Raw genomic sequence first — 24319 nt, 5'->3', positions numbered from 1 at the left:
AGCCATGTTCTAAGACACAGGTCATGCCTCAGTTCTTGACTAGCCAGGACTTCACTCAGGGCAGAACTATTGTGTAGTAGTTCTGCAATGGATTCTTCCTTCATTGCCCCAGGGTTTCCATTATGTAAAGCAGCTGCAGATGGCTTTAGATTAAGGAGGGAAAGGCAGATACTGTGTAACCCCTTCATTCCCAACAGCTGCCTTTGTCTTCAGAGGTAACAAGAATAGAAATACAGATCCCAATACCTGATGATTTGCCTGAGCAGACCTGATGCCATCTGAGCAAAACATCGCACTTGGGACAAAATATTGTGTTAGTGGTTCATATAGTTGACTACCTGCCCTAAAGGTATTAGGTGGCAAAGTGCTTACTCAAATGCTCTATCCTGTTGAAATCCCTGGGTCTCTGATATGAAATGGATTAAACTTTTGGAAACTAGAATAATTTTCTTCAGATTATACTCTCTACCATCAGGAATATCAGCAGCTCTTGGCACAGAATCAAGGTGGCCAACAATTAAGGGAAGAGCAGACTGCTCTCAGTTAAAAAAAATTTTTTAATGCTATTTGGCATTGTCATGTACCAGGGGTCGGCAGAGTTTTTGTGGCTTGGGCCAGTTCACAGTCCTGCAGACACAACAGTGGGCCGGAGTGCATGCGCGCACACACATGCACAAACGCTATTTTTGGCGCTCCTTCCAGCGCGGAGGCATGTGCAGATTCCCATTGGCTGCAGGAGCTTCCTGCAGCCAATGGGAAGCCAGCCAGTGTCGTGGAAGGTGGTCCTCGCTCTGCTCTGTGCCAGTTTAGCATGGCGCACAGGAGCCAACTGAGCGGGCAGCGGGGGTCCATAGGCCGGTTAAACGACCCCTATGGGCCACTTGTGGCCCATGGGCCTTAGGTTGCCGACCCCTGTATAAATGTACTGTGCTATATATGATTGGGTGATAAGCAACTCTGGAAAGCAACTTTTCAATATGTTTTTAGACTGTTATTATTTTCCAGAACTGAGCTCTGCTTTGACCTTGAATAAGTGTCAACTAAGGGATTGGCTCTTCTGGATAGAATCCAGAAGGCACCTACAACTAATTAGAAACACAAAAATTTCCCCTTGGTATCCAGTCTTGAGAAGAGAGCATTTTAGAGCTAGTTATTTATTGAGCTGCATTTCCAAGTGATGCCCATTGCATTCTTGGATGGCCACTACAACAAGGTCCCATATGTAGACGGATTTTGCATTTGTGTTCAGCCTCAGGTGGAAGACATCTTCTTTATCTATTAGCCTGCCCCTTATATAGAGATTGCTTTCTGATACCCCCTGCACTCATCTCTCTCTTGCGCAATTAGGGTCTTTCCTCTGAAGTAGAGGTGGGTTTACCCACGGTGTTGCTAGGCACTCACAAAACAAGAAAAAGTTGATGTGGGCCCATGACAAATTGCCTTTGGGATAATTAAAGAAGTGGGTGGCAAATGTCTCACCACTACTGCTTTGCAGTGTATCCAGCTGTTTTCTAAAAAAAATGGTTAAAGTGGGAGAGGGGAGGGGACCAATGATGCAGGGTCCACTGCAAAAAATAATAATTTGGGGCTCTGGCCCCAGCAAGCCACCAGATCATCCCTGGAGTTTACCAAATGAGTGGAGAGGTGGCTCCACTAGCATTAAAAATGGGAACAAATGTAGATTTCATTCCATTGTGTTGCGTAAGATAACAGTACAGAGGCACCACCCTCAGACAGGAGCCACCCTTGTTGCCTCATGAGATGGAGGCTATGTGTCATCAACATCCAAGACCCCACTGTGTTCTCTTGAGTTTGAGTAATTTACAGTCACAATTCTGATTATGTTTCCGAGCACAATTCAAAGAGTTTGTGCTGATCTTTAAAGCCCTAAACAATTTCAGCCCTGTATACCTGAAGGAGTTTCTCCACCCCCCTGGTCCAGCCCAGACACTGAGGTCCTGCTCCAAGGGCCTTCTGGCGGTTCCCTCAATGCAAGAAGTTACAGGGAAACAGAACCAGACAGAAGGCCTTCTCGGCAGTGACGCCCTCCCTGTGGAACACCCTCCCATCACATGTCAAGGGGATAAAGAACTATACAACTTTTAGAAGACAGGAAGTTTTTAGTGTTTGATATTTTACTGTGTTTGATGTTTTCATTTGTTGGAAGTTGCCTAGAGGGGCTGGGGCAACCCAGTCTGATGGGCTACATATAAATAAATCATCATCATCATCATCACCACAGACATAAAGCTTGATGAGGGAGAATCAGTTCAGCTGAAAGAGTTCCTATTTTGCTGGTTTTGAGAAGGTATCAGGCAGGAAGGACTAAACTGAGATTTCCCTTCATTATGTGCAGTCCTTTGAATTGTTAATATTAATGTTCATTAGCCCACCCCACCTGTCCCCACATATACCAATATAATGCATGTCACACTTGTGGTAGATGAAACTTTTTTACACCTTTACACGTACCTTGGTTAGGATTAATTTTTCTGTTATAAACTTAGTATGCTATTCTCTCATAGGCTGGGTAGAAATAATAACTGAACCCCAAATAACATCAAAAAACCACACACACAAAACACACTCTCATCTTGAGGCAGTTCCAGCCATTCCTTCACGTGACAAGGAAGTAATAGTTGGCTGCCGTTTACCAGAAAATCCTGTGGTTAACTTTAACAGAACAAGACTACATGAGCACAAGCTTATGAAAGCAGAACTACTGGACCACACTAATTCCACTTTAGCTATCTTTCCAGTTAAGCAATTATCTGGAAAAAATGTTGTCAGTAGTAATTTATGCATGCATACTAGACCAGTGGTTCTCAAACCTTTCCTCCCCACACACCATTTGAAAATTGCTGGGGTGGGGGATTCTTGGAAGACAACTGATAACATTCCCTTGTTTTAAACACCCACCCACCCCATTTATGTGTGTGGCGTGGAAAACTCAAAAGTGGTGGTGGGGGAGAGACCTGAAGAGCCTCAACAAAACCCTGCTGAACTTCTGACTCATGAGGAGACCCTCCCCAAAACCCTAAGGAGACATCGTCTTCAGGCTCCAGGGAGGGTCTCCTCACAAGCCAGAAGCTCAGCAGGGCTTTGCTGAGGCTCTTCAGCCACTGGGCTCAGGAAAGTGGTTGTTACTGCTGCACTTTCCCTTGTGTCAGCTGTTAGCCAGAAAGCCCTGGTGCACCTCCGGCTCACGAGCAGACGCTCCCTGGAGCTTGAAGAGGATGTCCTTCTTGGGTTCTGGAGAGGGTCTCCTCATGAGTTGGAGGCTTGTTGAGGTTTACTCAGCTGATGCATGGGAAAGCTTTTCTGTGTCAGCTGCATGGCTGAATGAAGCCCTGCTGAAGTGTGGTGAAACTTTCCCACACATTAGCTGAGCAGCCTCAAAAAGCCTCTGGCTCGTGAGGAGACCCTCCCCAGAGTCCAAAGAGTATGTCCCCTTTGGTCTCGGGGAAGTTCTCCTCACAAGCTGGAGGCACAGTTGGGTGCTCCCCATTTACGCATATTTCGCTTATGTGCTCAGGTGGGCAGAACGTAACCCCCATGTAAATGGGGAATTAGCAGTATAAGTTTCAGTAGGTTGAGAATGTGAGATAGCCAGGCTCATATATAAGCAACATGCTTGAATCTAATTAATGCATGAAGGATTAAGACTATAGAGTAAGCTGTCCTGCCAGGCTTAACTCACCTTGGGAGGGACTAGGTAATCAAGCGTTTGTTCCCTTTCAGTTTGCCTGAGTTCAATGTATGAGGAGGTCTAAGCTGGTTGCCCCAAGCTCAGACCACATGGCTTTCAAAAGCCACTCTTGAGTTCTTTTACCAGTAATTTAGAAACTTTTACCACTTTGCAGCTAAGCCCAAGTTTTATTGCCTGTGCAACTTCTGAATGCTGTATGGAAAAGTACATGAATCTGATATTTGGAGAGGTTGTAAGTAAACCATTTTTAACTTACCAAATGTGTGGTCTTTTTCTATGCTAGGGGAAGTGGGGAACTTTGGGAGGAGCTCACAAGGGCTTATTTTAAAGGTCTAACAGCCCATATTTCCACACTTCACTTTGCCACATATTTTGTGATTTTTAAATATTTGCTGGGGTTCTTTCACCAAGGAGTACTTGCCCCAAACCTGGACTTTGGCATCCAGTGAATTATCCTTTATGTTGTGATAGGAATTTTGAATATTGTAATGTTCATAAGTGTACCAACCAAGCACATACATAGATCAGCACAGGAAGACCGACCTGAAACCATTTTGATTCCCAAACTGACCAAATGTTTTCCCCGCAAGGAGGGGGGGGTCAGGGAGCCTTCCCATTGTCTCAGGAATTGAGTAATCAGCATTTTAATGGGTGACAGACTATCAGGAAAGGCAATCAGATAATGGGTGACAGACTATCAGAAAAGACAATCAGGAAAGGCAATCAGATAACCTGGCAAACAGGAAAAACAACATTCAAATTTCTGTTTTAGACCGCCTTTTCTGTGATGTATGTATGATGTTTCTGGGGGTGGTCTTGATCTACAGGGGGGCAATTTCAAAACTCTATATAAGGCCTTGCGCGCCATTGTTCTGGGTTCCTCCTCCATCCTGCGTTGTGGTGAGTGAGGACCCTGTTGCAACAGATCAATAAAGATCAGGCTTCCTAGCTGCTTTGCTTCTCAATATTCTCTGGTTGGCCTCTGTAATTTTCCCTTACCAATAGGGAACCTATGTAAGGGCTCTATATGGGTTCTTGGATACCCCATAAGGGAAAAGGGTGATTTTTGTTTACAACACTGTATATTATAATTTTTTTCTCCTGCACCAACAGAGAGGACCTCCACCCACAGTAGTACCATAAAGTAAATGTACAAATATGCATACCTTTTGTTTTGTTAAGAAAACAGGGCAATAGACCTGTTTTGTAACACATGCTTTCCGAAAGAAGCGTTTGCTTCCTGCCCAGGAAAGTCTGTGCCACAAGAAAAGACTTCTTTAATTCCCAGACAAATCTCAATTGTTTGCCTTGGGTTTAAAAAAAATAATCATATCCTGTATCTATAAATTAGAGGGAAACAATTGGGACTTCTTATAAACTTCTGGAGAAGGGGTAAGAGAGTATGTTGCCCAGAGCCTGACCTCTGCAACTTAATAGTTTTGGACGGCAAACCAATATGTCAAGACATCATAACAGGGAACAAGAAGAGTTAGATTTATTAAGGAAGCATTCTTACATAAGCAGCCAAAGAGAGTCAGCCCAAAGTGGAGTTCAAGATAGCCGATCAGGTTCTCTGGACAGAGAGATAGATGGACTCCAGATGTTGCAAGTAAATTCAATTTCTACTGAATTCCTTATTTTATTCTCTTCTTGGAGTCACGGATAGTTTGGAAAGACATGCGCCTTCTTGACTTCTGAGCATTTTCCTAAGCAATAAACACTAGGAGAAACTATCTTTAAATCCAAGCACAGTTCCAAAGTTAAAATAGAAGCTTCTCCTGCAGACACTCTATCAATCTTCAGACACCTAAAAAAAAAGGACTTTTTTGGAAGGCAGTAAAATCTTGTCTGTGTGATGCAACTTCCAAGCAATATATTTTGATTTAATAATGAATTGACAAAAAACTGCATTTTCCTATAAATGGGAAAGCCCAAATGCTTCTGGCTTAGGACAGCCAGGTTAAAAGGGAGGAATCACAAACATTTTATATCAAATACAATCCAGAGCTATATGCCTGCTTTCTCTGTTGTTTACTCACTTTCTATTGCATATGCAACAGAACTGCGATAGTAATGTTATGAGTTTGTGAGTGCCAGACCCCTTTAATTAATCCCTGGATCCAGCAAGTGTTAAAATCTAATCAAGCCAAGCTAGCTTCCCATGAGGTGATAGCCTTGGTTATGAGCTATTAAGGGGCTTATTTGCAAAACAGCAAATGGGTGGGAGAGGGACCCTCCCTCAACAGATAAAGCCAGAGTTTAGTGGTGTGACCTAGAAGCAAATTAGCAAGCAGAGGATCAGAGAGCAATGTTTGATTTCTGTTTCAGGACAAGGCTGCAGCTATGGGAGAAGAACAACTCTTTTGGTATGTTGATGCTGTGAGCCTCTCCACCACAGGCTCAGGTTGTATATATGTGTAAATAAACCATGTATCATAAAGACACCACAGTCTCTGCTGTGCCTCATGTCCAAGAACCTTGGGTAAGTGCCTGGAACCCTTGCAGTCTCTCACCACTCAGAGATTGAGGTGGCTTACAACAGTAAGGTATCTACTAAGAGTGGGGTCCACAAGCTTTCTAGGCCCAGGGGGACATTTGGAAAACTAAGAAATTCACAAGTACCATAAAATACCCATTTCACAGAAGAAAAACAGGCAATGCTCTCTCTCTCTCTCTCTCTCTCTCTCTCTCTCTCTCTCACACACACACACACACACACACACACACACACACCATAAGTAGGCAAAACATCTATATATACCCCAAAACAGACAAAAAGAAGTAGGCAACATCCTCTAAAAAACAGGCACCCAACCAGCCCACCCACCCCCCGCAAACAAACAAACGAAAAACAACTGCAAGGGCACCAAGGGTGTGTGTCAGAGAGCACTATAGTGCTCACATGTACCACATTGTGGATGCCAGCACTGAAGAGATCAGGAATATACTGTACTAGAACAGGGATTCTCAAACTTTTCTATCCTGTGAACCCATGTGAGAGGACTGAAAATTACTGAGACCCACAAAACGGTAATGAATGGACAAGGCTAGTCACAAAATGGTGGCTCATGAGGCAGAAATTGGCATAGTCAGTTGTTAATTACAGTACAGTTATTTTCCAGTCATACTCCTCACTGTAAAATACTAAGTTCTTTGCCACAGAACTTCACTTATGACAAGGAGTTCCATTGTTCAGCTTTTCTCAAGCTAAGTACCAGGCATCCCAGTTTTAGGCATAAGTTGGCATTTGAAAAGATCTATTTTCCCTCCCACCATATTTCATATTGCTACCCAGTTGCTGTCATTTCTCTTACCCTATTCCCACCCCAATCTGTCAGCTTATTTCATCCATGCTACTTTTTTACATTCAGTTCTTCCTCCTATAACAGCTTTCCTCTCCATGACGTTTTAAATTTATTACATAATTATTATCCTATTGATATTTTTTCTCATTTTTTCCTTCAACGCTTCCTTTGGCCCTCTGACACCTCCAAGGCTGGAGACCTCTTTTCCTGAAATCCTGCTCTTGGCCACCTTTAGCATGTGAGGAATTGCTGGTGCTGGCTGGCATTCATTCAACCAAAAAGCTAGGCATAGCCAAGGAGTGGAGTGGGTGAGTGGAAGCGGTGCTGGGTGCGCTGTGGCACTGTAGTGTGCTGAGGCCATCCTTTGAGAAGCACTGCCCAAGAGAGAGTTTGGGCTAACTGTGCCTCATGTCTTAGTGGGGTGTTCATCATAAGTGCACATAAAAGCCACACCTATGTATGTCATTCATGCCAATTATAAAGCAGAGGTCAATGGTGTTGAAGTCTGTTCCTTTGTTAGCATGCTGATTCAGGAGGTATATGATCTTTGATACCAAAACATGGCATGTTAAAGTCCACTGCAGCTACTTGGCTGATTATTTCCAGAGAAAGCCTAGCATGGTACAAGCAGAATTCCTCCTCCTGCAAAGAACTTAAGTCAGGAGGAGGAGGATCAGAACATCACCCCCAATCCGTGAAGTACAATACCAGGAAACAACTCTGCTTATCAGAGCAGACCGTAAAACTCTCCCAAGACATTCCGTTACCTTTGTATACAAATGTACCGTATGTATTTTTCCACTTTCCTTAGAAACACCAGTACTTCCTCTCACAAACAACTTCTGCATTTTATTTTCACTTAATATGGTAAACACATTATGAATACAGTTCAGGAAACTTCTAGAGGCCAGTTATAGCCTTTGAAATAAATGCCTGGTTTCAACTTCTCTGGCCCCACCTACTGAAAACAAGATACAGTATAAGATGCTCATCAGACCTGAACACAAAACCAATTTTAAAGTTCAACCTATTTTCTAAAATGCCATCCTAGAGCCCTCCAGATGTTTTGAACTACAACTCCCATCAGGTGTGCTGGCTAGGACTGTGTGATGTCCTGGTTGGGCCTTTGACTATGCCTGGAGAGTGTCAGCTTGGAATCCCCACTTAGTCCGGCATTTCATTGTCTTAGGCCAGTGACTACCTCACAGGGTTGCTTTGATAAAAGTGGGGGAGGGGAAAAGACCTCCATATACCATCCTGAGCTTATTAAAAGAAAGATTTTCTGCCCTGGGCTCATTTGAGAGGAAGGGCAAGATAAACATTTAACTAATAATAATATATTTATTTACTGGTTGGAACATAACTGTTACATCATGGAATAATGTGGTCCAGGACTTTAGCTACTCCATTTCATTGTCCCTGTCCCTCCCCATTTTTTGCTCCAACGACAAGTCAGCATTCTGTGTCCAGGTTCCAACTTTAGGCTTGTTGTTTGTACTTTTGCAAACTTTGGGGCAGCCCTCAGCTTGCCAGTACCTCACTTTTTGCACTGTGGGTGGTGTCATTTTGGATATATAAGCAATGGTACCCAAAGCCTGAACAACAGAAATGCATAGCATCATCTGAACGAGCCATAATGATGGCACAAGGGGGGCATAGTAGGAGAGCAGCAAAGGGATGGCCAGTTTATCAGGTCCTGATGTCAGGTCCCACCTTCCATGCCACCACAAATCTACTATAGCAAAACAGCTTCTATAAGTCAATGCACACCATAGAGCAGAGGTAGTCAGCATGACACCTTTCTGATGTTGTTGGATTTCATCTCCCATCAACCCCAACCAGTATGGCCAATTTTCAGGGATGATGAGACCTGAAGTCTATCAACATCTGGAGGGCACCATACTGGCTACTCCAGCCATATTGGAAATAAAGAGCCCATGACTATGAGTTATCTATAAGCTGCCTTGAGTCCTGTCAGGGGAAAAGGTGGGGTATAAAACAACAACAGTAGTTCCTAGGAGTTTAGTCTTGGCCACACTGAAAGACAGGAGATAGTAGATGTGGGGAACCTGTGACCCTCTAAATGTTGCTGAACTTCAACTCCCATCTGCCCCAGTAAGCATGACCAATGCTCAGGGATCATTGGAGTTGTAGTCCAGCAACATCTGGACAGCCAAAGATTCCCTGCAGCTGGGATACAGACTTATTCAATAGACAACCCTTACCCAGATTCAGGAGTATAATCCACAGCAAGGAAGCAGCTTACATGTGAAGACCATTGACATGAGCTATTATCACTCTACCCCCATGTCTTTGGAGCAAGGAGCATGTGTGAGAGTGTGTACTAATAATCAGATGCCGTATCACCAAATGCCTCATTTGACTAAAGAGCCAACAGCTGGTGGAGGGGGTGGGGAAGAAGGCCAGATGAAAAATTGTCTTCTTATGCCCTCTTACACATCAATATTTTTTCATTGGAGGAAGTTTGTTTACAGACCAATGTACAGGCAATGAAACAGCATTTCCGTGGAACTTGCAATGTCACACATAGCAGTTCCCAGAGTACAAGGTTACATACAATAATAAAATAAAATATGACATTTTAGATAAGTGGGGAAGGGTGGAGGTAAGAAGCAAGTTGTTTTCTAGGCTTTGTGTTACTAGGTCCAAAGTTGATAATTTGAATTTGTGACTGGAAAGCAGGGGTATGTCCCAGAATATTTCTGTGGGTGGTGGCTGCATATTCTCTGGAGGTATCTGAGCTGTCTGGATTCTCAGCGCTCTCAGGTCTCCCAATAGACCTTGGCATCCACCTGTGGGGAAACTCACTGGGCTTGTTGGCAGCATGGTATTGCCTCTGGCCCTAATACCATTGGAGGAAGGCCAAGAATCTGGGGTTTCCCACTCATGGAGGAGGAGGAGGAGGAGGAGGGACCTGTTTGTGGCTCACCTGCTGTGAGTATAGTGGGGTGAGCCTGTGGTGGCTCCCCTCTTCTGGGTTAGGGGGGCAGGCTGTTTATTCAGAGTCTTCATGGTTTCTCCCCACAGTGATTGTGGGGGATAAACTGTTTGTGGTTCCTCCCATTCTAGGGTTAGAGGGGCAAGCCAGCAGCTCAGACTGATGGTGGCCAGTAATGTGTTTAATGTATATGTCTCAAAACAACCAGTTGGCGACCGACACCATCATCAGCTTGGTATAGTGTTTACGCACATCACAAGCTGACAATACAGGCTCCTTGTCAGGGTCCCAGCCTCCAGGGTGTGGGAATGTTGAGGGTGGCAGGAGAGGATATATTTATTATTAATATCCTTCCTAACCTTATGGTTTCTATGTTTGGACATTTAATCTTAAAACCAGCAATCTCATTTGGACACCTATTTGGATATATGGACTGTTTATATTTATTAGAATTGGATGGGCTATTTTTATTAATGTGGGCAGATGTTGTTTCTTTTTCTTTCCAATATATTTGCTATATATTAAACCCAAAACCGAGGTACACAGCAAAGAAAGAGAGAGGAGAGGGGAAAGCTCAAGGGAGAGTTCTACTGCAGCTTCCTGTATTGGATGGGTGAGTTTTGTCTTAATTACTACTGCATTCCCTTCTTCAATAGATGTGTCACCCAATGCAGACTTCATGGGGAGCATGCACAATGGAAAAGAGGCCTCTCTCAAGTACTCATCCACCAGCCCCCTAACCTTAATGAGCGTCATGTCACTAGACTTATTAAGGTGCACCTGCTACCCCTCACTCATTATAAATCTCATCTCCCAAGATGTGCAGAGGCAAAGGTTTGCCACAATGACCAATGGCAATTAGTGCTAGGGGAGAAGTTGCCACCTTTTTTTGTTTTGTTTCTGCAGGCAAGAAATTAAAATAAAAGTTCACTATGCACTGTTGCTCATAAATACACTCTTTAAATCCTGTCCTCTTCCCATAAAACCAGACCAGGAGAGGGCAAAGTAGGTGGTTGCTCCAGGCTACAATCAGATGCTTGCCCATAAAATGGTTTAGAAGTTGAGTGTATGCCAATAGCACATTAGAGACAAGAATATAAGAGCACACCTTTAAAGGCACCTGCACTCCAATTCTAAGAGGCACAGGCTTTCCAAAACACATGCTTAGATTTCTGCTGTATATCGAGTTCTCTCTCTCTAGACTATATTTTTGTACGAAAAGTTGTTGTCATGCTGCAGTTCACATGGCTGCCAACAGACGGCCATGCCAGCTGCAACATGACAACAGAGCAGCGAGCAGCGTGGATGGCAGGCAGCCCAGGCGAGCTGCTGAGGAAGGAGCAATGTTCAAAGGAGGGTAGAAGGAGCTCCAGAGAGCAGTTTGCTCTCTGAGCCCCCCACTTGCATTAAACATTACTGGAGCAACATTTAAGGGAGTGTGGGGGCACTTCAGAAAGTGGTTTGGCAAACTGCTCTCTGAAGTGCCCAACTGTCTATTAAACAGTTTAATGAGGGAGGGGAGGGGGGTTGGCCAAGCTGTGATGGGCTGGGTGGGGCAGGTGTAACGGGAAGAGGTTGCCAAGAGTGGGAACAAGGGGGCTGGGGGCACGGGCGTAATCAGGGTTTTTGTTAACAGGGGCTAGGCCTTTCGTTGGGGGGGGCAGAACCTCAGTTTGCTATGGATTTTTATTGATTTGTGGGGGCAGCTGCCCCTCCCTGCCTCACCTGGGCTACACCCATGGGTGGGGGATGGCAAGGGGAGCAAGATCAGACAGCAGCCCCTAGCCTGATAAAAATTATGTACTGGTTGATTGTAAGACAATCTCTAAATGGTTTGCGAAAACATAAAACACTGAACGTGGTTTTTTTTTTTTTTAAAAAAACCCAAACAGATATAGAATAACCAATCTTTGCCAGAGTATAAATATGGACAGTTTGGAAATCTATCTATCGTATTTTTTGCTCTATAAGATGCACCTGACCATAAGATGCACTATGTTTTAGAGGAGGGGAACATGAAAAAAAATATTCCCTCCCTCTCTGTGCAGCGCCCCTTTAGCAAAGCGGCAGGAGAAACGTTTCTCCTCCTGCTTCACTGAAAGGGTGCTGCGCAGAGAGGGAAAGCTGTGCAACGCCTCTCCAGTGAAACGAAGCCAGGAGAGCAAGAGGGATCGGTGCGCACCGATCCCTCTTGCTCTCCTGGCTTCACCGAAAGCAACACGAAGCCATGGAGCCTGCATTCGCTCCACATTTCCCCTTTTTAGGAGGGGAAAAGTGCGTCTTATAGAGTGAAAAATACGGTACATTGATATCTCACTAAGATAATGTAACCATACTTTCTTCTTCCAACTCTCTATTCTCACTTCTGCCATGTTCATTTATAAAATTCTCTGGTTCTTATGAATCATTCACTTAACACAGGCAAGCTCCTTGTCTCCACTTGTTTTATTGTCAGCTTGAACTCTGGAGAGTTTCTGCCTTTACAACAGGGGTGGGGAACCTGTGACGATGCTACAACTCCCATCAGCCCTAGCCAGCCAGTGTGGCCAATGGTTGGCAGCGATGGGAGCTTTAGTCCCCCAAGAACAGACTCCCCACCCATTCTCGCGTTGCATATTCGCACCAACCATTTCAACAACGCGCGTTCCATTGTCACTCCAAGAAAGCTACTCCAAAAAGATGCGATGAGCAACCACTAGCTTCTTTCCCAGATCACAGTATACTAATTTACTGTGCCCTCTGACAACAAAGTGAATGCCTTGCTCTCCAATCCCTAAAGGCCATCACATTCCTGTTTCTGAACAGGTATTTGCACGCCCTTCGCGCAAAGTATTTGGCTGGAGCGTCCCTTTTCCGATTGTCTTAAAGAAGCCCTCTCTCAGTTGATTCAGTCCCAGAAGAGCCGCTTAAGGGAACCTAATTTCTCCCTAATCCAAACTCTCCAGACTGAAGTGGCAGATGGGCCCACAAAGGTCACACATACGCATGTGCCTAAAAGCTGGGGAGGGGGGAGGCCTTAAGCTAGTGGCTTCTTCTCTGCCAACAATGAATTGGCCCATTAGTAGGCCAGGGAGGCAGCTTAGTCCTCTTTAATTTTCCTTAGAGTAAATACATTTCATTGTTTCCCCGCACCCCAACATAGCACCAACTATTCCACATGGTATGCAAGAGTCAGCTTGGCCACTGCCAAGACCTTCAAAGCTAGGAAGCACAGCACACATCCCAAGAATAGGGGAGGATTAAAAGAAAGGGAGCAGAGAGGTGTTCTCTGCACCCACCCCTGTTGCCCTGCTCAGCACAAGGCTCCAACATACCATTTAATATGCCATTTTTAGAATGAAGTGCCCTTGGCTGATCATTGTTCTTTGAGGTTGAAAACTTCACTTGCTTTAATTGTTGCAGACTGGCCAGGTTTCAATTATCCCCCCCCCAAGTATTTACATAAGACAGAACCACAACCCACAGAAAAATCTAAAGACAAAGTATTTGCTGTGCAGTGTGTGTGGAGTGGGGAGAGACCTCCGTTTTTAAACTGTAGGGAATACAGATCCCCCCGAAATAAGTGCTGCCTTCCTCCTGAACCTTCCAAGGCAGGGGTAGCCCAAGCACCATCTGGCAATCAATCCATGACTCTTTACACTCAGTGGCAGATCGTATGCACCCGAGGTTCTCTCTGCGTTCATCTGTAAAATAGATCGTGAGGTTAGTGCTGGATTGGGAGCCCCAAGAGTTAGCATAAGCTTAGAAGGGCAGGGAGACAGACTTGAAAATGCTTTTGAAACAAATGGGGTATGGGGAGGAGAAAACGGAGCGAGGGAACTGGTGGCTCTCCAGATATTGCTGCTGAACCACAAACACCCAGCATCCCCGAGCATTGGCCATGCTGGCTGTGGCTGGAGTTGAGCTTCAAGCTGTCAAGTTAATTACCGGTAATTAATTCGTATTGTTATTGTATGGATTTGTTTCCTGTATCTATTGACATTATTATTCTTTTCAATTGTTCTTAATTTGTTTTTTGAATTTATTTATTTTTGTTATCGTTCATGTTGTGAGCTACTCTGAGCACCATTGTGGATAAGGGACAGGCAACCAATGATGATGAACACCTGGAGGGGCATAGGTTCCTCATCGTCAGTTCAGATAATCAGTTTCCAGTGCATATTGCCACAATTACTATGGAAATTTTAGAAAGAACATGGGCTAAGGAAGGCAGTGTTGCTTTTCTGTGGTCAACAGAGCACCCAGTGTGGCAGGAAGGTCATAAACATTCAAGTTGGGTATTTGGTAAGCCTCAGATTTCTTGTAAGCTCTGAAGTTTACTGGATAGCTTTGAGAAAGCCACTCTAAATCTAACTTGCTTTAGTTTCCACAGCCGGTATGAGTTTTTGGTGGGAGGGCAGGATGCCAGTATAGCAAATAAAGCAGACTCATTCATCACTCAAGTAGGAAGGAGCTTGTTTTTGCAGTGCTCCATTTGCTTTCCTCAAGCAGCCTCCTAGCAGAAGGCTTAGAATGAAGTTAACCAGAGCCATTGTAGAACAATGGTAAGTGGGTATTGGGTGAGGAGGAATTAGCTTTGCACCTAGGGCAGCATTTAAGCCACTTTACTCAATAGTCAGGTGGAGAACTTGAGGAATGTGAGTTTTTTGTAATCTCCCACATGCCTAGTTGCTGAGTGTATACTACTGGGGTTGAAAATGTGGGATTTCACAGGGGAAAGAAGGGATTGCACTGAACACCAATGTGGGGAAGGCAGCTAGATGCCAACCCTGCTGTTCCTGATGAATTGAGAGAGATCTGAGAAATGCAGGATGTGCCGACTCAGGCTACCTTTGGCAGCAATTGCTTTGACCTCCTAGATTTCACTCCACAGAGTTGTCAAGGTTTAACAGGAAGTGTCATGGTAGCAATTACTGGATAGTTTTGGCATTGGCACTGGCTTACTTTGCAAGGCCATTGTGAAAGGATGTAAAAAGCAGGGTCCTAGCCCCCCGCTTCTGTTAAACCTAGTAAGGTGGTGTTGTTGTTTTTGGTAAAGAGATAAAAAGAGGTTCTGGCTCTCAAGACACTGGGTGTGTCCCCCAAACAGATGCACACCACAGAGGCCTCCTCCCTAGCTGCTGGCCTTTTTGCAGTGCTGTCACAGAATCCACAAAAACCTCAATTATTGCGATATAACTGCCTCTGCTTCAGTCCCTTGTTAGTGTAGGACTGCTGATCAAGGCACGCTTTGTTCTCCGGAACGCAGGTCAGCTAACTGGTCATGCAACATACCCCAGTCATTTCTGTGCTCCAGGGCACCCTGGAAGAAGAACAGATCACACTCTTGCCAGGAATGTCCCGGGACTGATTCTGGAAGAAACTAGGCTCTCAGCTAGCTTGGCATGCATGGAAAGGAACAGAACCACCATGAAAAAAGAGGAACAAGGGGTGATGAAACTGGGGGTGGAGATTGCATAATTTCCCTGGTCTGCTCAGCACAGTGTCCCCTACACGTTTCCTCAGATTTCAGCCACCTAGTAGAAGGGAAGCCCCCAAAGAAGGGGGCAGCAAGCCTTGACAGCTTAACAGGCCTCTGCAGAAGGAGGTTTCATCAATGACTATGAAAATAGTTACTTGAGGTCTCCTGGGGACACAAAGATCACCACCAGTCTTGCTACAACACTCTGTATGTTGTCACTGGAGTACCAGGCAAAAGTGTAAACCCTGCACTTTAATCTCCCTGCACTCCCCAGAAGTCTGCAACTGAAGCACTTTTATTAGACCAGTGTTTCTCAAACTCGGGTCTCCACTTGTTGTTGGACTACAACTCCCATCATCCCTAGCTAGCAGGACCAGTGGTCAGGGACAGTGTTAGAAACTGAGTTATGAAAGCTAGGAGCTAAATGGCACCTTAAGCCTAGGTTATGGGTACAACAACAGAATGTCTAGATGCGCTTTTTTATAACAAGAATACAAAGCTGAAAATAAATGAATTGCAGCTAAAATATTATCTTCGTTTTCAACATGGTCTAGTCATTCCCTGGCCCATCCCCCTAATATTCTTAAGAGGGAGGGTCTCTTCTCCAGTCTTCAGAGAATAGCTGGAAGTGGAGAAGCAGATTAAGGTCCTCCTTTCTTTACACTCTGCAGTTTTAATCTGAAATCTTAGGCACAGTACTGTACCCAGAGCTCAAACTGCTCACACTAATGAAATTCCCTGTTGCAAAATGTGCCTAAAAGGCTGGGAGTTTTGAACACTGGTCAGGGATGATGGGATTTTTATTCCAGCAAAAGTGGAGAGCCAAGTTTGAGAACCCCCGTTAGACTGTGATGCCACAGCCCATCTTAAAACTCAGTATTTTCCTATGCAGGGCAACTCTCAGAAGAACAGCAGCATCAGCTACTTGCAGAATCGAAGCCAGTTAGGAATTTGCATCATCTCAGCAAGGGGGAACCAAAAGAAGTTAAAAATCATTTTATTATTAAACACCAAAAAATAAAAGTTTCACAGTTAAAATTGTCCCAGGGAAGACAGTAGCTTCCAGTGTGTCATACCCTGAGTGCCCAAATATCTCCACATCCACAAAGTGTAGGAGAGAGTTCGCATATCCTTGTGCCCATAGCTAAGGCAACCCTTAGGAATGTTTGACCAGCACAGGGACAGATTTGCAGCATATGCACCTGGCCAGTCTGGAAAGTGAGGCCTACACAGCTAAGCAAAGAAGGTCAGACAATTTCCCAAGATCCGCAGTGAGAGTGCCAGGCCGCTACCTGGATCAGAACAGTCCAGTTTTGTGTAGAATCCAGGAGAGTTAGGATCTCCAGTAGCTGCTACCCAAGAGAAAGTGACGAGTGCACATGGAACTGCTGTGGAAAGCTTAGTCCTGGCTTTGGGGCCACCCTGAAGCTTCTTCCAGTCTAACAGGAAGTAATATGTGGTCAGACTGCGGCTGGCTCACCTCTTGGCCCTGCAGGAAGTGACCTACACAGCCACCAAGAGGTCTTGCAAATGGCCAGGATTCTGTACTGTCAAAACAGAAGGCAGATGCAAGCTTTCCGGTTACAGTTCCCAGATGCCGCTGCGATTTGCAACAGCCGCGAAGTTCAAAATGGTGTCATGCACCACATTCTAGGAAGTGGCTCAAAAAAAGAACTTGTCCTTCCAATCCGTCAGGGACAGAAACATATTAGTCAGAGCTTCTTTGATTCAGTCCAACACCTCAAGAACAGTCTTCTGGAGAGCAATGGAGAACATCTCTTCCCAGGGCACACGCAGCCATTCTACCAGATCAGCCAGCAAGTCTGGACATTCTGTTCGCAAATGCCAAGTGCTCTCCACCTTCAGGACCTGCAGAGGAAGAAGGCGCAGTTCAGATGATCAGGGAATGGGCATACCCAGCAGTAAGGCCCTGGACTGAATTCAGCTAGCAGTACTAAGTATTGCTAGGTCTGAGTTACACCTCCTGACCAAGCAGAATTGCCCTTCCTTCCTCAGACCAGAGATGGTCACCTGCTTGTGCAAGGAACCAGTAGATTTAGCTACGAGCAAGAGAGCAGTCCTGCAATAATGCCCACCTTTCCCAAGGAAGCATTTACCCCCTTCCATACAAGCATTTTAGTATCCCGGGAAAAAGTGCTGATGCTGTGACTTATACCTCATCGTAAAGTTGCAGCTTCATGTCACAAGGGGAGAAACGGTAAAGTATAACACCACAGATGCTGCTGATTGGTTCACTCCCTTTCAGCCGGGAGCACTTCTTTGTCTGCTTCTCAGCGCCAGTGTCTGAGGCAGCAGAGGGTGGGATGTTTTGCCACTGGTGATCTTCTTCCACCAGGAAGATATTTTTATGGGTGCTGAGCACAGTCACAGGAAAGGCAGAAGCCCCTGGGGAAAAAGAGGTTGGACAGTCGGCTTATGCAACAGAGTTATATCAAGCCACACAAGGGTCTTGTTGAGGCTGAAAATGACTCCAGGAACAGCACATCCATACCTTGAATGAGGTATGCCAACAGGTAGAAGAAGGGTCTGGCCAAGCCACGTGCAGCTTCTTTTGCTAGGTCCTTTTCAATCAATGGCCTACAACACAGACACAACATGACTGAGGCAAGTCCTCCACCAAATTCACTTTCCGTTGTTGTTCCTATCCTAGCCAACCACTATTCCTTGCCTGAATAACTTACAACTTCCCACTTTGTGTCCTTGTCACGACAGCACCACCTGTAGGCTAAAACCTCACTTACACTGTATAATGGGAATAGGCATCTTACCACAATGGATGCTGTGGATTCATTTCCTCCACAGTAACGTCTGGGATTTTCCTCCTGATTTTGGCCGGCAATTCCTCTTTGAGATCTGGAGAGGACATTGAGGGAAGTTATGATGCAACTGAGATACTTGGGTGGTTTCAAGGTAAATTTCCAGGGCAAAGGTCTAAGCCAGCAAGGGCCAATTCTCAAGACTAAATTTTGCTGCGTCAGTGAAGAGAGCCCTCCTTCACATAGGGCTTGGATGGGTGGGTGGGAAACCAAAGCTCACACAGCAGCAAGCAGGGAAGAGTCAAGTAGCTAGAGTTGGCTCTCTAAGACCATCTGAGCAAAGACTACAAGGCAGTTAAGCCAAACCAAAAATAAGAGGAATTCTATTGTACCACACTGTATTAGCCTCTAGTCAACAGGCTTAGCAGAACTGCACTTGTTTGGGATTGTAACACAAGCCACCATTATTCTGGTCATTATTATTCCCTGTCAGCACAGAGACAAGATCAGGGAAGCTTGTACAAATGCACACACAGCCCCATACACCCTCTTACATGTCAGGCACTGGAGAAATCTTCTGCAGTGACTCTGGTTGCGAAGCAGCAGGTTATAGGAGGCGCAGGGATTCGCAAACTCCATATGCAAGCTTTGATGGCACAGCCCCACCTCGAGGCAGGACAGGTCAGACAGGCAGTGACTGTCCCCCTTCTTCAGCCAAGCAGACGGCTGTCCCCTGGTGCAGAAGAACCAAATGTGTCAAGTCAATGCAAGGTAGGGCCCACCTTACCCAGCAAGCTCAAGGAGGGTTGTTTTTTTGGCAGAGACTAACACCCAGAAGGGATAAGAGTTTTCTCAGTCAGGAGCACAGAGCTCAGGAGAGGAGCACATGTTTTGTGTGAACGAATATCCCAGGAATCTCTGGCTAAATGTTTTCAGGAAGCAGGTGATGGAGGAAGTCCTCTGCCTGGGACCTCAAACACCCACTTACTAGTTAGGGTAGAAGACAATGCCGGGTAACATGGGTTGAAGGCGTTATATGATTTTAATAGAGGTCTTTCTTTATTCTGAAGGCTCTCTTTGCTCTAGCCATATCAAGTGGATGTCAAGACAGGAAACAGAACACAAATGAGAACTGCTCCAAGAATAGCCCTTTTCACCTAATCCGTCCTGTAATCTCCAGCATGTGGAACTGGGTGTCTGAAGCCACAAGGAGGGCCAAGAATTCCCCAGGTCGGCCATTCTTCACAACAGCCACCTAGAACAAACATGGCAGAAGGCATGGTCTTATGAGCCTCAGGAAAAAACACCAACCTACATGACTGTCAATGCCTAAGTTAAATCCAGATGTGTTCCCACCCACCTTAAATGGTCAGTATTGTGGAGAGCTGCCTTTCTTACCTTCAGAAAGCATTTGAACTCCTCTGCCCTGTCAAAGACCTCCATGTCCAAATAAAGCTTGAGCCGATGATCCACAGAGGAGAAGTCCTGCATGTCCATAACACTGTGGGTGGCTGAGGGGGCAACAGAGTTTTTAAAAAGAAAAAAAAGTGGGGTTGTGCAGTCAACGGCAGCATTTTAACTTTGCAACCAGGTAGTCATTGGTGCCTGTATCAAACTAGAGCTATTGCTGCATCCAGACTGGGTTTATTTCAGTTACAAGGTCATACCTGAATTGGTCACAGAGTTTAGAATCCATCAAAACAGAGATTGTTAGGCCCATCTCTTTTGAAGGCAAGCCTCCCTCTGCTAGAGTATGCTTATCATCTGACTAGGTCCCAAGCTACATAGATCAATGGAAATGTGGACCACATTCCGAAGGTTGCTAATGGGCTTCCCAGTACCAGATCTATGCAGAATTCCCCTTCTGTGCCATGTAGCTTTCCCAGAATATATGTCCACTCACCCAGATAATATTATGGTCTATGAAACCCAGCTCTAATAGAAAGCCTCTCATGGCTCTTCTACAGTTGAAGTAGGGAAAAGGCACAGATTAGAACCAGGGTGGGAAACCTGTGCTGTTGGGAGCACAACCTCTGACCATTGGCCATACTGAGATATGATATCCAAATATCGAATGGGCTGTCACATGGAAGATGGAACAAGCTTGTTTTCTCCAGCACTGGAGGGGATGGATTCAAATTACAAGAAAGGAGATTCTAACTAAACATCAGGAAGAACAGTGGATCAGACTGCTATGAGAGGTGGTCAACTCTCCTTCCTTGGAGGTTTATAAGCAGAGGTTGGATGGCCCTCTGTCAAGGATGCTTTAGTTAATATTCCTGCATTGCAGGGGGTTGGACTAGATGACCCTAGGCACCCCTTCCAACTCTATGATAGGTAACTTCAGGGTCACAGATGCTCCTACACAGAGATGGGAGTAAGCTGGCAACAATGGAGGTTGTTGGTAACACCCCCCCCCAAAGAGCTCCATCCCCAGCCACTCCACTTAGGCAGGCCTGAATTAAAGCAATCTGTCTGCTGTCACCTTACTTTGGCACTACCAATCCAAATGCAGCCACCACCAAACCTTTAGCAGACATTTGCACAGACATTAGCAAGTCACCTCCTCTTGGCTGCATTCAAAATTGCAGCTGAAAACGAAACAATTCAAATAAATAGCCACATAGTGCTCTTAACAATCAGCAGATGGAGCTCCTGCTTCATTTCTGCAGGAAAAAAACAACAATTCTATTTATAGGAATACCAGCCTGGGCAGTGGCAGTTTCAAAGATATTAACTAAGGTTAATACTGAGTCTTGGGGCAGAGGATGGCATTTCTTTTAGTATACCTCTACCCCCTCTAACTGTGCAGAATTCAGTGCTCCCCTTGACTTAGCAGACCCACCCCTACCAGGTTGCCAGCACTCACGGGGACTCAGATTCCAGTGTTCCTCCTGCTCCATGCTCAGGGAGAGCTGGGGAGGGGTGGGCCCACGGGAAGGGCCATACTGATAGCTCCCCAACAGGCCCCCGCCATTGGTATCCGTTTGGCTGAGGAAGGAGTAGCGGCCCCTGGAGCTCAAGCCACTCTTGCTGCCACTGCCGTCCGCCCCTTCCGAACTGCGGGAGCTGGAATGGGCAGCACTGCCTTGGTCACTGCTCAGCTCTTGGATCCGGGGACTGGAGCCGGTTCCCGTTTCAGAGGTAGTCTCTTCGCCAGTGTAGAACTTTCCCGACTCGGCCTCCTGCTGGCTTTCCCCAGGAAGCAATGGAGTGCTGGAACGCCCCTCGCAGGGCAAGATGACCACATGGTCGCTGGAGCAGCTGGGGCAGATGGTGGGCTCACTGAGAGCAGTGGCGCCTGAAGGGGAAGAAGAGGAACATAGCAAAACCTGGTCTGGCAGCCGCAGTCCTAGTTGCAACAAGCACCAGGCTCTACTCTCAGGGACCTGAAGTCTAACATGTTAGTCCCTTGCCGTCCTGCCTTCTCCTTAAGGGAGTTTCCATGTGCATCCCTTGATGCTCTGGTCTCGCTGGCTAATTATGCTGCAAAGCACTGTATTCATCTCTCATAATCAACCTTGAAAAATGTAAGAAAAGCAAAAGTTGAATACTTTGTCAATGCATTCCCCCACCCCAAAGGAATTCATCCAAATAGCTAAGACAATGACTTATGGTTAAATAACACAACACTCTCACAAAGATGGAAAGCTAACTAGGAAAAAAAAATCAATATAATTCATAGCATTATAGAGAAATTTAACAGCTGGGCAGCAAAAGTCCTACCATAGAAACATGCAGATGTAGCAGAGGACTAAACACATCTAGGAAGAAGGCAAAGTAGCTGCAGTAGCCAATTTACTCATTCAAAGGCTCCAAATCCCCTAGACACAGGTTCACGACTAAGTCCCAAAGAGAGCTCAGCCTACTAATCCATTTTAGATCTCTCTTCTTCAAGGGAGAACAAATCAGATTGTAAGTGGTCAACCACAGTGTTTTCACATTCCAATGAGTGCTTTGAACTTAAAGGGCTTTAGCACAACCCAGTAGGTATGACCCCCATTTTGCAAATAGGAATATACCCTGTTCATCCCATACCTTGTTCAGAGAAAGCTGAAACGTCTATAGTGGAGCCTGGATTCTGCCGTCCAAGTGACAAGAATCCAACAAATTCCTGTTTGCATTTTAGACACTGGAGCTTTGAACTTCCCTCGGCCTTCTTCTGGTTTTCCTCCAGGGTGGGTCCCAGCACCTGGAGCAAGTCCTTTAAAAAGAAAAGCAAGAAAAGGGCAGCTGCAGATGAATGCGAGGGCAGCTGAGATACCACTGCCTCCCTTTACAACAGAGTGAATATCACAACTAGCACCTTTCTTAGCCTTGGGCAGAGAGGGTGGGAGGCCGAAAACACTGGAGGAAGCACTGCGCATCTCTCCAAGCTGACTAGCAGCTGATTTAGGACAGATAAGGTGAAATGCAAAATTTATAGAATTTGTTGCCACAAGATGCGGTGGCTCAGATGACTTTAAAAGGGGATTAGACCTTTCGTCCCTGAATTTGTCCAACTCAAGTGCATATTAATCTTGGCATTTTGAAACTCAAGGTTTGGAAGCCGTATGTCACGGAATGCCAGTACCTGGGGAGCAGGAAATGATCATCAACTTCCATACCTTGCATTTGGGTTTCCCACACTCATCTGGTGGCGACTGAGGGAAACAGAATGGTAGACTAGATGGGACCATTGACTTGTTCAGACAGGGCTGCTCTTGTGTCCTTAAGAGTCAAGCTGGCCCCACCTCTGAGACAACATCCCCCCTCTAAATTTGGGAAGCTAAGGTTCTGCAGGGGCAATCTCCCCTTCCACTCCAATCTGAGCTGTGTACCAAGCACCTCCTCACCTACCTGCACACACCGCTCAGGGTGGTCATCCAACACCACGTATCGGCGCTTCCGGCGGTCCTTGCGGATGTAGCTGAAGTGCAGTGTGAGAACAGGAAACACCCGCTCCAGGTCCTGCCAGGAAGAGATAGGTTTCTGGTTGGAACAAGCTTCCCCAATGAAAAGAAACCTGCCCTGCTCGCACTCTCTTCACAGGCACACTGCAATGGAGACTGCTTTGCCCAGCCCCTTTAACTTGGACCAACCGGCAACTGCAGCCACTTGCTGATCTAGCACAGGTTGTGTGTCTCTGCATTAGGAGTTCCTCAAAAACCTCTCTGGCAAGATAACCCAATAATTTGCATCCCCCCGTTCTGTTAGCTATTGGGTGGGTGGGGGGGAGACAAGGAAGAGCTACAGAGGACACTGAACGGCTCACCTGCTGCTACTAGCCATGACTATGATGTACCTCCACAGTTGGGAGGCAGAAATGCTTCCAAATACCAGTTGCTGGAAACCACAGGAGAGGAGAGTGTTCTTATGCTCCTGTTCTGCTCACTAGTTTCCCACAGGCCTCTGGTTGGTCACTGTGAGAACAGGACGCTGAACTACATGGGCCATGGGCCTGATCCAGCAGGCTGTTCTTATGTTCTGAGATTTCAGCAAACATCGCCCACATATTTCCAAGCTCATCTTCACACCTACAATGACTAGCAACTTGTTTGATCCAGATGGTTTATCAAGACGCTGAATTCTGCAACCAATGTCAGACTATGCTTGCATGGCTGAAACCAATCATGGAATGTAAAACAGCTGTAGTGAAGTGAATATAGGGAACCCACTATACCCCAGAATGCCTCCTTTGAAGAAACTGACAGAGCAGACCCCAAATACACAGTGGGGTGGGAGTCATGGATAGAGCCCACCACAAGGCTCTCCTGGATATTTATATCCCAGTGCAATGCTGCTGTGAATAGGGTGGTTTTCTCCTCTGAGTGAGTTTTTTTTTTTTTTTTAATAATTTTTATTAACAGTTTTGTTTAAAATTACAATGCCAATAAACAATACAATATAACATCTTTTGACAAAGTTCTCTTCACTTCTTTGGACTCCCTCACATCTCCCGCTCCTGCGTTCCTGTTTATAAATTTTTTTCCAGCAAATTTATCCCCTTATTTCTATTCTTATTATCTACTTTTCCAATGTTATATCTCTGATTTTAACTATCCTTTATTCGAATCTTAAAGAATTTAAATATAACCTACAACTTCCAAATTTTTTTATCCTTTCTTA

The 24319-nt window shown here is 45.5% G+C and overlaps 1 protein-coding gene across 4 annotated transcripts in view; it reads right to left on the bottom strand.

The window, feature by feature from the left end:
* Positions 1–16415: 16415 nt before the first annotated feature.
* The window catches only part of STK11IP (serine/threonine kinase 11 interacting protein), a 29977-nt gene continuing 22073 nt past the window's right edge, over positions 16416–24319 (bottom strand). For all 4 annotated transcript variants that reach the window (XM_079947120.1, XM_079947121.1, XM_079947122.1 and 1 more), the window contains exons 16-25: positions 23051–23161; positions 22250–22415; positions 21081–21512; positions 19610–19722; positions 19369–19466; positions 18766–18944; positions 18224–18308; positions 17947–18032; positions 17611–17840; positions 16416–17303 (exon numbers count right to left, since the gene is read on the bottom strand). In XM_079947120.1, coding sequence (XP_079803246.1) covers positions 17163–17303; positions 17611–17840; positions 17947–18032; positions 18224–18308; positions 18766–18944; positions 19369–19466; positions 19610–19722; positions 21081–21512; positions 22250–22415; positions 23051–23161 — 1641 coding nt within the window. In that variant the 3' untranslated portion in view covers positions 16416–17162. The remainder of the gene's footprint in view (positions 17304–17610; positions 17841–17946; positions 18033–18223; positions 18309–18765; positions 18945–19368; positions 19467–19609; positions 19723–21080; positions 21513–22249; positions 22416–23050; positions 23162–24319) is intronic.

The sequence above is a fragment of the Podarcis cretensis genome, assembly GCF_951804945.1.
Source record: "Podarcis cretensis genome assembly, chromosome: 1".
Lineage (NCBI taxonomy): Eukaryota > Metazoa > Chordata > Lepidosauria > Squamata > Lacertidae > Podarcis > Podarcis cretensis.
Note: the sequence above shows the minus strand (reverse complement) of the source record. Positions and strands in the feature narration are given on the sequence as shown.